The sequence below is a fragment of the Dermochelys coriacea genome, chromosome 1, assembly GCF_009764565.3.
Source record: "Dermochelys coriacea isolate rDerCor1 chromosome 1, rDerCor1.pri.v4, whole genome shotgun sequence".
Classification (NCBI taxonomy): domain Eukaryota; kingdom Metazoa; phylum Chordata; order Testudines; family Dermochelyidae; genus Dermochelys; species Dermochelys coriacea.
Genome location: NC_050068.2, coordinates 141,331,113 through 141,345,699, shown reverse-complemented (window position 1 = coordinate 141,345,699; position 14,587 = coordinate 141,331,113). Strand labels below are relative to the sequence as shown.

At 39.2% G+C, this 14,587-nt stretch overlaps 1 protein-coding gene across 2 annotated transcripts in view; it reads left to right on the top strand.

The window, feature by feature from the left end:
- Positions 1–297: 297 nt before the first annotated feature.
- SMPX (small muscle protein X-linked) overlaps positions 298–14,587 on the top strand; it is a 60,886-nt gene continuing 46,596 nt past the window's right edge. The window contains exons 1-3 of one of the 2 annotated variants that reach the window (XM_043504755.1): positions 298–456; positions 3,649–3,710; positions 9,470–9,556. In XM_043504755.1, coding sequence (XP_043360690.1) covers positions 3,672–3,710; positions 9,470–9,556 — 126 coding nt within the window. In that variant the 5' untranslated portion in view covers positions 298–456; positions 3,649–3,671. The remainder of the gene's footprint in view (positions 457–3,648; positions 3,711–9,469; positions 9,557–14,587) is intronic. The other variant, XM_043504752.1, reaches the window with a different exon arrangement.

Here is a 14,587-nt window from a genome sequence, read left to right as displayed (position 1 = left end):
GCAATCCTTGGTTTGGCAAGTGGTGCCTGAAACAGAATAGGGAAAGTTTAAAGATATGCACTGCCTTCTACCATTGTGTGCTTTGCTTCTGTGAACACCCAAAAACTACAATGAGTGTGACCACAAAAAATGACTCAAAGGTGTGTTTCATTAACAGCTATTGCTTGACACTTGAACCCTGTTTTTAAGAATTCAAGTGTCTCAGAGGGAATGAAGATACAGAGTGTATCAAACTCTATATTTAGGAAGAACAACTGCAAGCTATGACAGGAATTTGCTTTTACACTTAGCTTCTAAACTGAGTTCCACTCCAGCCCTGAGCAGCCCTCAGAACCATACAGGCACAAAGCACTCTCGCTATTTCAGACACATTTAAAGACTCACAGTCAAGATCTCAGCTGACTGAAGAACGTGTCTCTTTCAGCATCGAAAAGAAGTGTCTATACTCACTTGACGGTTTGGAACTTTTCTTATATAAATAAATAAGTAAACTAAGCTGAAGGTGTCATTTGCAAACTTGAAAGATTCTGTGAAGTGTCCGAAGTGGTTAGAGGTCTCTGTTTATTTGAACATCTTGTGGAGCATATTAATGTGTTTAGTGCAGATTGTTATTGCTACTGCTTTATAATCTATGGGGATCTTAAAAGATTTAAACAGAAAGCTGCTTTAATACTTAGTGACATCACAAGCAAAACTATGTAGCAGCATGAATACTGTACCAGAAATATGCTTAATTTTTTCAAAAAATTTGTTACAGTTGGTAAAAAAAAATGTTGGGGGGGATGGGTGAGAGGTAAGTTTTCTTCACTGTAATCATAGCTCCTGTGAATATACAATAGTGGAGGCAGAGACAACCGTGTTATCGAAAACTTAAGTTATTACTGTATTTGCCTGTAGAATGTAGTAAGTTTGTGCCTGGCAAAGTGGAAGAAGCAAAGTGCGGGTTTCTCCTTCTCCTCAGTACCAGTTAGGTTTCACAGTGGTGTGTAGTTCCTGTGAAAGTCTTTTATAAGAAAATACACTGCAGCTTTCTGGCCAAAACACCCATGGTGTTTGATTTCATGAGTACAGCAGGAGGTAAGAGGACCGCATTCAGTGTTTGGGTTTGGGTTTTTGTTTTTGTTTTTGTTTTGTTTTGTTTTGTTTTGTCCTGCTGCTTATGTACAGTAGGATTAAGAAATATGGAAATTATGATAGTGCCTTGTGTATCTCAGTCACATTTAAAGCAAATTGACTAAGAAATCAGTCAGTCCAGACAGCTGCACATCTTTCTGCACCCCTCTCAGGAATTATTTTTAGCTGAAGGAGAGAAGATAACTTTGTTTTTTAAACTCATTCCAGAATACTGACTGATTCCTTCCTATCAATTATTCCTGTATATGAGTGATTTCACTACAAAGTTAAAGAGTTTGCATTGGAAGTCAGGCATTAAATAGCTCCAAACCGAAATAAGAGTGTCATTGCTTTCAAAGTTTGCCTTTGCATTCAGGCCATAAAAGGTAAAAGGTAAGGTGTGGGGAAGCCAAAGAGGCTTGAGAACAAGGCTTTGTGTGTATCAGACAATTTGCCTGGCAAAGGGGGTTTGAAATTCTTAGCTGATACTGAATGTGAGCTGTGATTTGTTCAAGTTTGCAAATCTGCTCAAAATGCCAGAAATAACAAAATGTGGGTGACAGCATTTTGTTGAATATCTCTCAGATATACATGGCAAAATAAAAGCATGTATAAAAATATATATTTATTAATCCACGTCCATCTTTGTGTGGCGTGAGAGAGAGATATTGCAGTAACTTAAGCTTTATTTCTATACATTTGACAGTCAGTAGTTGTGCTAGAGGTGAATTGGGAGGAGGGAAGGAATGGAGGGAATGCAGCCAGAGAAGGTTGTCTATTTTTACTCATCAATGTGCTGTTGTCCTGATTTCTCTGGCAGTAATGAGGCCAGCATGAACTGGAAAGAAAAAATCACCTCCTCCAAAAGCAATCCTACACAATTGTATCATACATCTCTCTTTAGGAACCAGTGTCTGATTGCAATCAATTTCAACACAAGCTTTTTAGGAACTCACAACATATTACAAAAACTAAGATGGCTTGGTTTAAAGAAAGACATTCTAAGTAAAGATTTAATCTAATTCCTCACCCATCCATGTTTAAGTATGGCCAAAGGCTGGTGGAAGTATATCAGCTGTTTCATGTGAGGTGGGGGAGTGTGTTGCCATATGCTAGAAGCCTTAACTATAATTTCATTGCTGCTGTGGTTTTGAAGCACTCCCATAGTATTTTTTTAAATTTGTATGTGTGATAATTTCCTTTGCCTTTTTTTTTTCATTTTTAACTGTGATCAGAAAGGGGGGGGGGAGATCATAGCATAAAAGAATTACGTATTCCTCTATTATAAGACATAATAGATCATATCTTTCTAATAGTTTGTGGGTTTTTATAATTCTTGAAATGCAATCACTGAATACCAACACTGTATCAACATAGGTCCACTTTCTATCAGTCATCTGAGAAAATAATTACTTTCCAGGCATAGTAGCAACTTAAAAAAAATAAATGAATGCAAGGGGTAAAATCCTGGGAGTTTTGCCATTGACTTAAGTGACAGGATTTTGCCACCAAAGTCAGTCTAACAGACAACACAATGCACTTTGAAGTTATGTAAACTATGTCTGGCTTTAGGTTATCACAGTGAAAAAAAGCACCTGGAACTGTACAATTTATAATTTGTATGATGGGTTTTTTGGTTCAAAATCCTTACACAGGCCTACCCAAACTGAAAACATAGCCCTCATAAAAGACAGTAAAAAGCAAGGGCAAAATTCAACCCATTGAGGTTGCTTGAGTGAAATTGATGGTAGAATTTGATTCTTGCTTTCCAGTCAGTCTTTATTGACCTCCTTGACTTCAGAGTCAGTAGAACTGAGTAAGTGGCCTGGTGTGAATTTGTATATTAAGTCAGTATCAGTATTTCCACGTTTATCTGAAATGGTCTCCATTATTAATTCCTTCTTATGCTATTGATCAAAAACTTACTAAAAATCTACTTAATATAAATCTTTGAAGGGAAGGTTCTCTGTGGCCTGAAGATTTCCAAAGGACTTTATAATTTAACAGTGTCTATTCTCCCTCCCATTCTTCCCCAGTCTATACACAAATAGATTTGAGAGTTTTTTTAAGCTTTAGGAGACAGGCGATGGATACATTTTTATTTGTTAAAAGTGTATTCTCCAGGATTACATTTTTATTTGCAAAGGTCAGATTTAGGCTTTTGTAACCTCTATTTCTATTATGAGGCAACAGTAACAGTAGGTTGTTTGCCCCAAACATCTTCCTTTTGCTACTTGCTCATTCTAGGAAGTCCTTAACGTCTTAAGAATTTCCGATTCCCCTCACTATTATTTTTTTCATGTGAAAGCAGTGTCACCATTTCTGGCTATGAAAGATTAACCAGGAAATCTCAGGTGTTCTCGCTCCCTCAGGTATTAGAAGGGAGTATCTAAGCAACTCTGAAACTGAGACTGAAAGAGTAGAAGGGTTGATGAAATGGATGCTTGTCAAGAAGCAGCATGGGTTAAGTTCTAGCTTATCAAGCTCTGCTATCTGAATGTCAGAGCCTGTAACAGTTTCTCATTTTGCTTGCAGGAATTAAGGCTCTCCCTTTAAGAATGTCAAAACAGCCAGTTTCAAATGTCAGATCCATTCAGGTAAGAGACAGTACTTACATTTCTAATATCAGAAAATAATGAATTTTTACATCAATTGCTTCACAATCTGCATCTTGTTTGTAATGAACAACACTTAAGTGTTAGCTAGTGATTATTTTAAAAAGAATAAAAGTTTAGTTTTGGTAGACATGAAAGCACATAAAAATATTGACCTGAGGAATTGCTGGTGATCTGAACAGAAAAAAAGATTCACAGATTTGATTTAAAAACAATAGCCCTTCGCATGATAAATACTGTTTGTTGATGGGTCTTCAAAACACAACAGGATAATCCACAGAATTTCCATATATACAGCTAATCACTATTATAAGCAAATCCCATCTCTGAAAACCCTAGGGGTTCCTTTAGAATTAATACATTGTGGTAGAAGTATAGGCGTAGATAGATGGCACAGCTTTTAATGTTTCCATGTTTTCATCTTTTCATTCTTTTGAACAACAAAATACATAGATCCAGTATTCAATTTAACGACATTGTTATTCAGAAAGATGTTTTATGGGAAAACCAAAATAAAGTAGAGTAATCAACAACAAGACTGTGCCAAGTAGGGGTGTATGCTCATTTAGTTAATTGTATTTCTTAGAGTCTTTTACAAACATTAACTACAGAACAGTCACAACACCTCTCGGAAGTAGGTGCACAAAGTATGGTGAAACTAACCCTTTAATTCTTCTCCCACTGAAGTCTGTTGATTTCAGTGTGAGTAGGAATTGGTCCTAAAACAGTAAGATCTATACTTTTTTGTTTGTTTGGGTTTTTTTTTTTTTAATGAAACCAAAGATGATCCTAGAAACTTCTAGGATGTCAATTCACAGAGTCTGGTTACTATGTGCTTTCTAGGCCCCAAAGGCTGGCTGTGCCAGCAAGTGCAGGATATCATTCCCAGACTAAGCTCATGTTAGATTTTAAACTGATAAAAACTTTTAATAAAGAATATTTAAAATTATAGAACACATACATTGTTGAATACACATTATAAATACCCCAGCCATGTCAATTCATGTTCATCAAAAATGATTTTATTTTGCAAATGAAGAAAGAATTAAAGAAAAATTGTATGAGCTGACAATTGCCTGTGGTAGAAAATACAGACAAGGGTTAGTGGTTAAGCATATAACATAAAAAAAAGTACACTAGTTAGTTAAATCAGTTGATCTCCGCCAAAAGACCAGGGTGCCTCCTCAAATACTAACTTGTACAATATTATTACAAATTTTGTTATATATATGTTTGCAATAGATTTTCCCAGCATGTTGATAGGAAAAACAGTTTAAGGGTTCATAAAAGCTTGAAATAGCATAAGAACCCCAAATGGAATTTATCCTGGCTGATCTGCCCTCAGTTTTCCCATGATAATACTTTCCTAACTCATTGAGATATTATGAAGATTAATTAACTAATGTTTGTGCAGCATTTTGAAGCTGTAAGGCCTATATGTGGGTATGGGAGGTATTATTATTATAAAGTGTGATTTAACTGAACAGAGCTGACTTTTTTATACAAAAAAGGCATAACTGTTTGAGAGAAGTCTTGGCTTTGAAATCAATGGACATTTTGCCATTGACTTCAGTCGGGGGGTCAGGATTTCACCTTTATATATTAGATTTCAAAATCATTTGCATTATTAATTCACAGTTTAGGGGATTTGTAACTTGGATCTAAGTTTTAATCAGCTACTCATCTTAATATATGTAAACAAGTTTTCTTTTTTTAAACACATTTTGAATTAAATTGATTTGCTTGTTTCTTTACTGAAAGAGTAGGGGTGGGCACTTTTGGTCACATCTAAGATTTTTTTCCAATTTCTAAATTGAAACTTTAAATGTCCAAATAACTGTTAGTATTTTTTTTAAAAGAAAAGCTTGTGCCCCAAAAGCACTAAATGTAATACTTTAAGAAAGTCAAAATTATGAAATAATCTTGAATTACAAATGTTAGAAAAGCAACCACTGCACAGACTGAGTTTTTTACAACATTTCTAGGGAAAGCTGTTGGAAGCTGCTGTAGTAAGAAAACCTACACCGCAACTGATGCCTATTATTCTTGCAGCTATCTCAGATCCATGATACAAGGTGTCAGTGACTTCTATACACTGTACCTTGTAGTGATTCATGGATTATGAGCTTTTGCTATTACATACTGATACAATAGATCCTACATCTTGGGAAATGACAATGTATATTGTGCTACAGAAATGGAAATGTAAGGATCCATATCCATACACTGACATGAAAGATTGTAGCTGAAGAACCTGTCAGTAATCTGTGTGTGAAATGCTGTCTATAGTATTAGCTGATAATACATTCTGTCAACATTTACTACTTTTGATTTTCCTCTCAGTTAAGTGCTTTTCTGGTTTAGGGTTTTAGTGGAGGTCCTCTGTTCTGTTCAGAGTTCTGAAAACTTTCATATTTTCTCAATTTATTTTAACACAATTACCTTCAAGTGGCCCTACAGTTTGTTCATCTGTCCTTCTGGATGAATCGGGGTGACCATGACTCCATTCAGGTCTCACTAATAACACTCCTAAACTGGCTTTCTGTGTTGTTGCAGGGCAGTAGAAGGCACTCAGACTCTCTGGTCTGTATATTCTGTCTCTGCAATACTCCCAACCAGAGAATCAAGTGACTGTAAAAATAAGTCCAGCTCTAGTAGTCCAGATCACTGTATAATAGGCCATCAAGCTGACACATCATACATTTTATCTGTCCATTTATAGTCAGAGAGTAATATTATCTATTAGAGAGACAAGGTGGGTGAGGTAATGTCTTTTACTGGACCAACTTCTGTTGGTGAGAGAGACAAGCTTTCAAGCAACACAGAGCTCTTCTTTAGGGCTGCAACCATATTTATCTATCATTCATTCTCTTTTCAAAAATCTTTGTTTTAAAGACACATTTAAACTAGCCTGCAACTTTCTGTCTGAACTCTTGAATAGATAACAGATCAGACTCTGAACTCAATTGCACAGGCATAACTCTAGAGTACCTCCTTTGATTCCAACAGGGAGAAGCACTGACCATTGAAAGGTCATGGTTGAGGTGGTCAGGGGTTTGTGCTGATTTTGCTTCCTCCACTAGTGAAGACCCTTTGGAATGGCTGATGAAATATTAAGCTGTCCTGACTAGCAAAGCCCACAAGAGGAGGAAGCAATAGAAACTCTGCCCACCCTTCCAGTTGGATGAATCCCTCCTGGGGTGCAAAGGCACAGGTCTAAGGCAAAGACGTAAAATTTGCCATTCCCTTTACCAGCAGGGTGAATTGGACGCATGAATGACAATTCAAACGCTATTAAGTGTAACTGACCAACTGGAAGCCTAACTGCTTAAGGTAATTATAGCAACATAATTTCCAAATGAGAGGAATGGTGATCCAGTGTTGGAAAGTAAGCATTGAATTTGTGACCTGTTGTGCCACAGGCTTCCTGTGTGGCCTCGGGAAAGTCGCTTAGTTTCTCTTTGCCCATTTTATGGATGGGGAACTGAGGCAAAGAACTCTTGCCTTCCTCACAGGGGTACTATGAAGTTAAATACATTAAAGATTGTAAGATGCTGAGATGGTCCTGGGGGCTATATGGGTATGTCTACAAGGCAATTAGATATCCATAACTGATTTGTGCCAGCTGACTTGGGCTCACAGAGCTCAGTTTAATTGCAGTGTAGCATTTAGGCTGGGGTTGCAGCCTGAGCTCTGGGATCCTCCCACCTTGCAGAGTCATAGAGCCCAGGCTTCAGTCCGAGCACGAATGTCTACAGAGCAACTAAACAGCCAGAGCCCTGCGAGCCTGAGTCAGCTGGCATGGACCAGCCGGAGGTTTTTAATTGCAGTGTAGTCATACTTTATAAGTACCTCAGATAGACATAGAACTTGCTCTCATTGCAACCAATGTAGGGGGTTTTGCCATTGATTTTATTTACAGTAGAATTGAACATACTAGTGAACTTCCCTGAGCATTCCAACCTATTTGAACCCAGAAAGGTGCTTGGGGTACCGGATCTAATTACTTCATGTGCTAATTAAACTGGATCCACATTACAGTATGCATTTTACTACAAATACTATTATGCTTTCATTGCTCTAAAACTTTCATGAAGTCTGTAGATCTGCTTCTGGCACAAGGTGACAAATCCATCAGCTATCAAGCAGATCTTCTTCCTACTAGCTGTGGCTCAATCCAGGATTCTTAGGATGTCCAGCAGCTTTTCTTCTTCTTCTTTGTCCTTTATGCCGCTTTTCCTAGTGAGGGTCATGGCAGCAGCATGGAGAGTAGGGAGGATCAGACCTCCTTTTCCTCCTCAACAGATTCCAGCTCCTCCTGGGGGATTCCTCAGCATTCACAGGCCAGCCGGGAGATAGAATCTCTCCAGTGTGTCCTGGGTCGGGCTTGGGGCCTCCGCCCAGTGGGACAGGCCCAGTAGAGTTCCAACAGAAGCCTCCCGGGGCATCCTTGTCAGGTGCCTGAACCACCTCAACTGGCTCCTCTTGATCTGGAGAAGCAGCGGCTGTACTCCACGGCCCTCCCAAATAGCTGAGCTCCTCACCCAGTCTCAGAAAGTAAGCCCAGCCACCCTGCGAAGAAACCTCATTTCCACCACTTGTACCTGCGATCGCGTCCTTTTGGTCATCACCCAAAGATCATGACCACAGGTGAGGATGGGGACGTAGAGCGACCTGTAAATCAAGAGCTTCATCTGAGAACTCAGCTCCCGCTTCACCCCCATGGATCAGTGCAGCACCCGCATCATTGCTGCCACCGCACCAATCTGCCAGTCAATCTCCCACTTGCCGTCACACATGAACAAGACCCCTACATACTTGAACTCATCCACTAAGGGCAGGTGCTCTCCCTGGAGAGGACCATGACCTCTGATTTGGAGGTACCCAACCGCTTCACACTCCGCAGCAAAACGTTCAAGTGCACATTGGAAATCGCAGTCTGAAGAAGCAAGGACAACACCATCTGCAAACAGCAGAGATGCCACCTCCAAGTCCGCATACCAGATGCACTCCACAGCTCGGCTGAGCTGTGATATCCTGTCCATGAAAATCCAGTGGCTTTTTGACCAAGTTAATTAAAAAACTGAAAAACCAGTCACCTTTAAGCACTGTTTGAATCTACTCCATCTAATAGCATTCTGTTGGTGTAAATCCAGCCTCAATAAAATTTGTGGGTAACACCAAAATTGGAGGGGGTAGCAAATGTACAAGTGAACAAAACCAAACTGAAAAGTAACCCAGGGAACTTAAAGCAGCGGGGCTGCAGGCAATACAGGGAGCAAACTACTGATAAATGTATTAATACTGTATGCACGGGGGAGGAAATAAGTAGCATGGCTTCAAAAGGATGGTGGGTGTGGGGAACGGCCAAGCTGCCATTCTCATTACAGGAAAATGTGATTATTTCCATTTTGTCTTTCTAGTACCATCTTAATAGTAAGCTTTTATGTAACTAATCACTATAGTTGACACAGGCAAGGAGTGGGATCAGGAGCTGGAAGCTGGGTGAAGAGGGCCAGGAAGAGGATCTTTATCTTCATAAGCAGCCCATAGTATGAAAGGGTTTGAGAGCCATCACTCCAGCACCAACTCTGTAAAAACACTGTAGTGGCTACAAATAAAAAACAAACAGAGAAATTCATGCTGGTGATCCATTTTTGCAATTGCATCTCTGTCTGTAATTTCATTGCATTTAGGCTTTTTTTTGGTGTGGTGAATCCATCATGGTTTCCTTCTGACAGGCTAATATCAACATCCCAATGGGAGCATTTCGACCTGGAGCAGGGCATCCTCCCAAAAGAAAAGAATTTACACCTGAAGTGGAGGAGGTAAGAAAAATAATATTTAAACTTAATATAGGAGACTCTCTGCAGTTTATGTGCTATGCAGCTATCTAGGCTACAGTACAAAATGCCAATCCTAATTATCACAGGCATCCATATACCAATCCCAATTGGAAATCAACCACTGACTGTTGAATATAGTTGATATACCTGGTGTTATTTTTGAAGTCAAAACATACATGGTAATATAAACAAGTACCAGGGTATGTGGTCCTGCTTAGTTAAGAGAATGGCATCAGCAGTGACAGGTGAGGGGAAGGCAATGATGGGAAAGCAAACCAACACTCTGGGGAGTATATATTGCATAGTTTACTCCTGACTGGGGCGATGGGAGACCAAGAGGGGGATTGTGATGCCTCCAGGGACACCGATGATCTATCCCTAAAAGGGAATATTTTTGGACAAATTATCAGACATTTTCCCCAGCTACTATATACACTTCAGACTTGTAATTTTCTTACTGAAAGTTAATTCTTTCCTCTCGTCTAATCAGTTTCATTGTTAATCAAAACAGAAGAGGATATTTTGCTAAATTCTCTTCTATACTTTACAGTAATGATGCTCTGTTTATAAAGTCATTTTTGGGAGAAAAACTGATCTAACTTATTTTTGAACAAGGCATTTTGGAAAGAAAACGTATAAAGTGACCTTGCAAGCACAGATGTTTTTCTCTTCTGAAAAAAAATTAAAACTATTTTCTATTTAGTAATTCAATTTTGAAGGAATGCAAAAGATATTAAAAAGAAATTAATAAAGCATGCATGAGGGTTGGTAGTATTTGAGAAATAAGATAAATGGCTAGCACTGTTTGATTTAGTTGGATGATTGAATTACAGCTTTGCTTTTCAATTATGTGTATATTATATATGAAACAGGAACTATAGAATTAAAGTTTCTGCTCTGATCCTGTAGCCTTTACTTCCCCAAACCAACAGGACTATTCACATGAGTAAAGGCTGCTGAATTATACATTGTGGTAACAGTGGAACATAAATGTTCCCAGTGGATTTGTCTTTTCAGTTTTTTCTGTTTATTTAGCTTTTGCAGTACAATCCATGGTTCTATCTTTAAGGCCATTAGAGGCAAATCTATCTTTTTCTTAACAGTTCTGAACATTATGGGCTATATTTTGAGAACCTGTCAAGGAAGATATGTGTCACATTCAATGGGCCGAAATCCTTGTAAGTTTTGTATGTGAAAAAAATTGAGTGAAAGGGCATGTAGCAAGCAAATTGAGTGGGAAGACATGGGAATTTCAAAAAAGAACACTGTCTCTTCACCTAGATATTTGCTTCCATAATCTTAACACCATCTGGCATTTTATTGACTCTTTAGACTTCCTTTGATAAAGTTAGAGATCAAGTTCTAATCTCAGCTGCACAGTGCACATTGCACACATAGTGAGGGATAATTTGAGGTACGTAGTTATGAATGCCACACATCTGAGATTAAAAAGTAACCCTAAAAATAATTTATAGAATGGAACATCTCCAAAACATGTCCAAACCTTACATGGTCCCAAAGACCAAAATGATTGCTGCCTAAGTCAGTTACAACACAGTACTACAAAATAGAACTCTGTTGTAACTGATTTAGGCAGCAATCATTTTTAAACAGGTCCTCTACAGATAGTTCTGGAATTGTAGTGCATCCAGGCCCTTATTCTTTTCTGCTTAAATCAAGTTATCAGGCAATGAAACTGTGCAAGAAAACAATACTGTCTGGTAACTATTTATGACTCCAGAGACCTTCTGCTGCTTCCCTTCCACTCCTTCTCCATTAATTTACTTACTCTACTTGCCTTAATCCCAGATTGTGAGGTCACCTGGACACTGTTCAGTGCCTAGTACAGTGAACTAGTAGTAGTTCACTAGTTCACTAGTTCACTAGTGGTCCTGATTCCTGATTGTGATCCTTATACATTACTACAACAGAAACAATATATAATAGTAATAATAAATATAAAGGAAGCCAACACATATTCTTACTGTAGTACAGTATACTTTGTATGGTGCTTAAATGAAGTCAGAATTAGAGTTGGATTTATACTGTGATCAATTTTTTGTGATATCCACTCTAGTTTGTTATTTTTGTGCCCCATTAGCATTCTGTTTCCCCGAAGAGTAATAGATTTACTTGTACATTTGCAGTAAGCATACACAAGTATTTCTATGACAAATGATATATTTTAACTGGAACAGAATTCTGGAATAAACCTTTCACCAATACTCTGGCTCTTAGGCAATGAAAGAAGACAGACAAACATCTGATCACATCATTAGTAACATGCATGCACATGTAAGTTATTTTGCATGAATTAGATGACACAAAATTAAATATAAATTTATCAAGCCAATCAAACTTATAGTAGCCTAAATTTCCTGGAGATCATGCCTCATGAAAAGCCCTTGTGGCCCAGAAAGGCAGAAGTTAAAATGTTTCTACTATTCTCTGCTGATCTGCTGCTTCTCCCTGAGAAATTGAAGCCACAGTAGATTCACTCTTCCTCCTGGAAAAACAACGAGAAATCCTTGTGGCACTTTAGAGACTAACAAATTTATTTGGGCATAAACTTTCCTGGGCTATAACCCACTTCATCAGATGCATGGAATGGAAAATACAGTAAGCAGGTATAAATATACTGCACATGAAAGATGGGAGTTCCCTTACCAAGTGGGGGGTGGGGTCAGTGCTAATGAGGCCAATTCAAGGAGGGTGTATATGGCTTTTCCCAACTGTTGACAAGAGGGGTGACTATCAACAGAGGGGAAATTATTTTTTGTGCTAATGGGGCCAACTCAATCAAAGTTCATGTGGACCATTCCCAGCAGTTGACAAAAAGGTGTGAGTATCAACAGAGGGAAAATTATTTTTTGTAGTGACCCAGCCACTCCCAGACTTTATTCAGGTCTAATCTGATGGTGACCAGTTTGCAAATTAATTCCAGTTCTGCAGTTTCTCGTTGAAGTCTGTTTTTGAAGTTTTTTTTGTTGAAGAATGGCGAATTTTAAGTCTGTTATTGAGTGTCCAGGAAGATTGAAGTGCTCCCCTACTGGTTTTTGAATGTTACAATTCTTGATGTCTGATTTGTGTCCATTTATTCTTTTGTGTAGAGACTATCCGGTTTGGCCAATGTACATGGCAGAGGGGCATTGCTGGCACATGATGGCATATATCACATTGGTAGATGTGCAGGTGAACGAGCCCTTGGTGGTGTGGCTGATGTGGTTGAGTCCTATGATAGTGTCCCCTGAATAGATATGCGGACAGAGTTGTCAACGGGCTTTGTTGCAGGGGATGATTCATTGGTTAGTGTTTCTGTTGTGTGGTGTGTAGTTGCTGGTGAGTATTTGCTTCAGGTTGGGGGTGCTGTCTATAAGCGAGAAATGGCCTGTGTCCCAAGGTCTGTGAGAGAGAGGGATCATCCTTCAGGATAGGTTGTAGATCCTTGATGATGCGCTGGAGAGGTTTTAGTTGGGGGTTGTTGGTGATGGCTACTGGCATTCTGTTACTTTCTTTGTTGGGCCTGTCCTGTAGTAGGTGACTTCTGGGTACTTTTCTGGCTCTGTCAATCTGTTTCTTCACTGCCCACACTAACACGGCTCCCCTCTGAAACCTCTTCCTCCTGGAGCTATAGTTGGTCAATCAATGACTAGAAATAATATTATATGACTTACAGAACCAACCAGTTCTGAATTTTGAATATCAGGTATCAAATATCAAAAGCAAAGTCAATCCACAGAGAAAAAATCTCGCTGAACAAACAAACAAACAAAAAAGAATGTCAACTAAATCCACCTAATACATTAATTTAAGAAAATCATGATCCCCTAGTGGATATTCCTTGAATAAAAAAAGAGAGGATAAATTAATCAAGTTATTTGCTGCAAAACTATTCATTCAGCTCCAGCCACTATTGATTCATTTTGTAATCATATAGAACAGTGTGTCTCAAACTGGGGGCCTCGACCCAAAAGGGGGTCACAAGCCTGTTGCAGGAGGGTCACGGTATTGTCACCCTTACTTCTGCACTGCCTTCAGAGTGAGCAGCCAGAAAGGGTGGCTGTAAACCAGCACCCAGTTCTGAAGATCGTGCAGCCGCCAGCGGCAGTGCAGAAGTAAGTGGCAATACCATACCATGCCACCCTTACTTCTGTGCTGCTGCTGACGGCAGTGCTGCCTTCAGAGCCAGGTGTCCAGGTCTGAAGGCAATGCCGCTGCCAGCTGCAGCACAGAAGTAATGGTGGTATGGTACGGGGGGTGGGGGTGTTGTTACTTTTGTTGAACGGTCACCAGAACCTGAAATATTTTCAAAGGGGGTTCCAGCAAAACAAGTTTCAGAACCCCTGATATAGAACTTAGGCTGGAAAAATCTTAACCTCCTTGCTGGAAAACTATCTACCCATTCATCAAGTCAATTGAGATGAGATGTCCCGGTTGTAGACTGTAGGCACTGCCACAGTCTAAATGTTAAACTACTACAATTAATAATAAATGGTCCTTTCCAGTCTTAATGTCAAGGAAACAGTAGGAATTAGAGATGGGGGGACAAGAGGGGAAGAATGATGCTGTCTTCAATAACAGCATTGCACAGATGGCACCTGGCTTGACATCTCCTTCTCACAGAGAGAAGCTGTCACCAGCTGTCTTGTACTTGTATTAAGACTAGCTTGACTGAAACCTAAATCCAAGAAACACAAGGTGATGTAATTGGGCAGAGGGAAGATTCTGAAGACTTGGCCAAAATCATGACTTCACCATCTTTTGAGGGCATCTACTCACCAAATGACACAACAAGGTCATACATAGTTCTTGTCTTGTTTTGAATGTTTCACTACTCCTGGACATCTGAATTACAGTTGGGTGAAAAACAGATGAAAAACTCCCATTGACTTTAATAGGCTTTGGATCAGGCCCTTAGCGCCCATGAGCTACCATCACAGCTCTGCTTTCAGAGACTTGGAAGTTGCAGAATATTAGGTTTCTCAGTAGCTAGAGCTCATGGCTATGTAACTC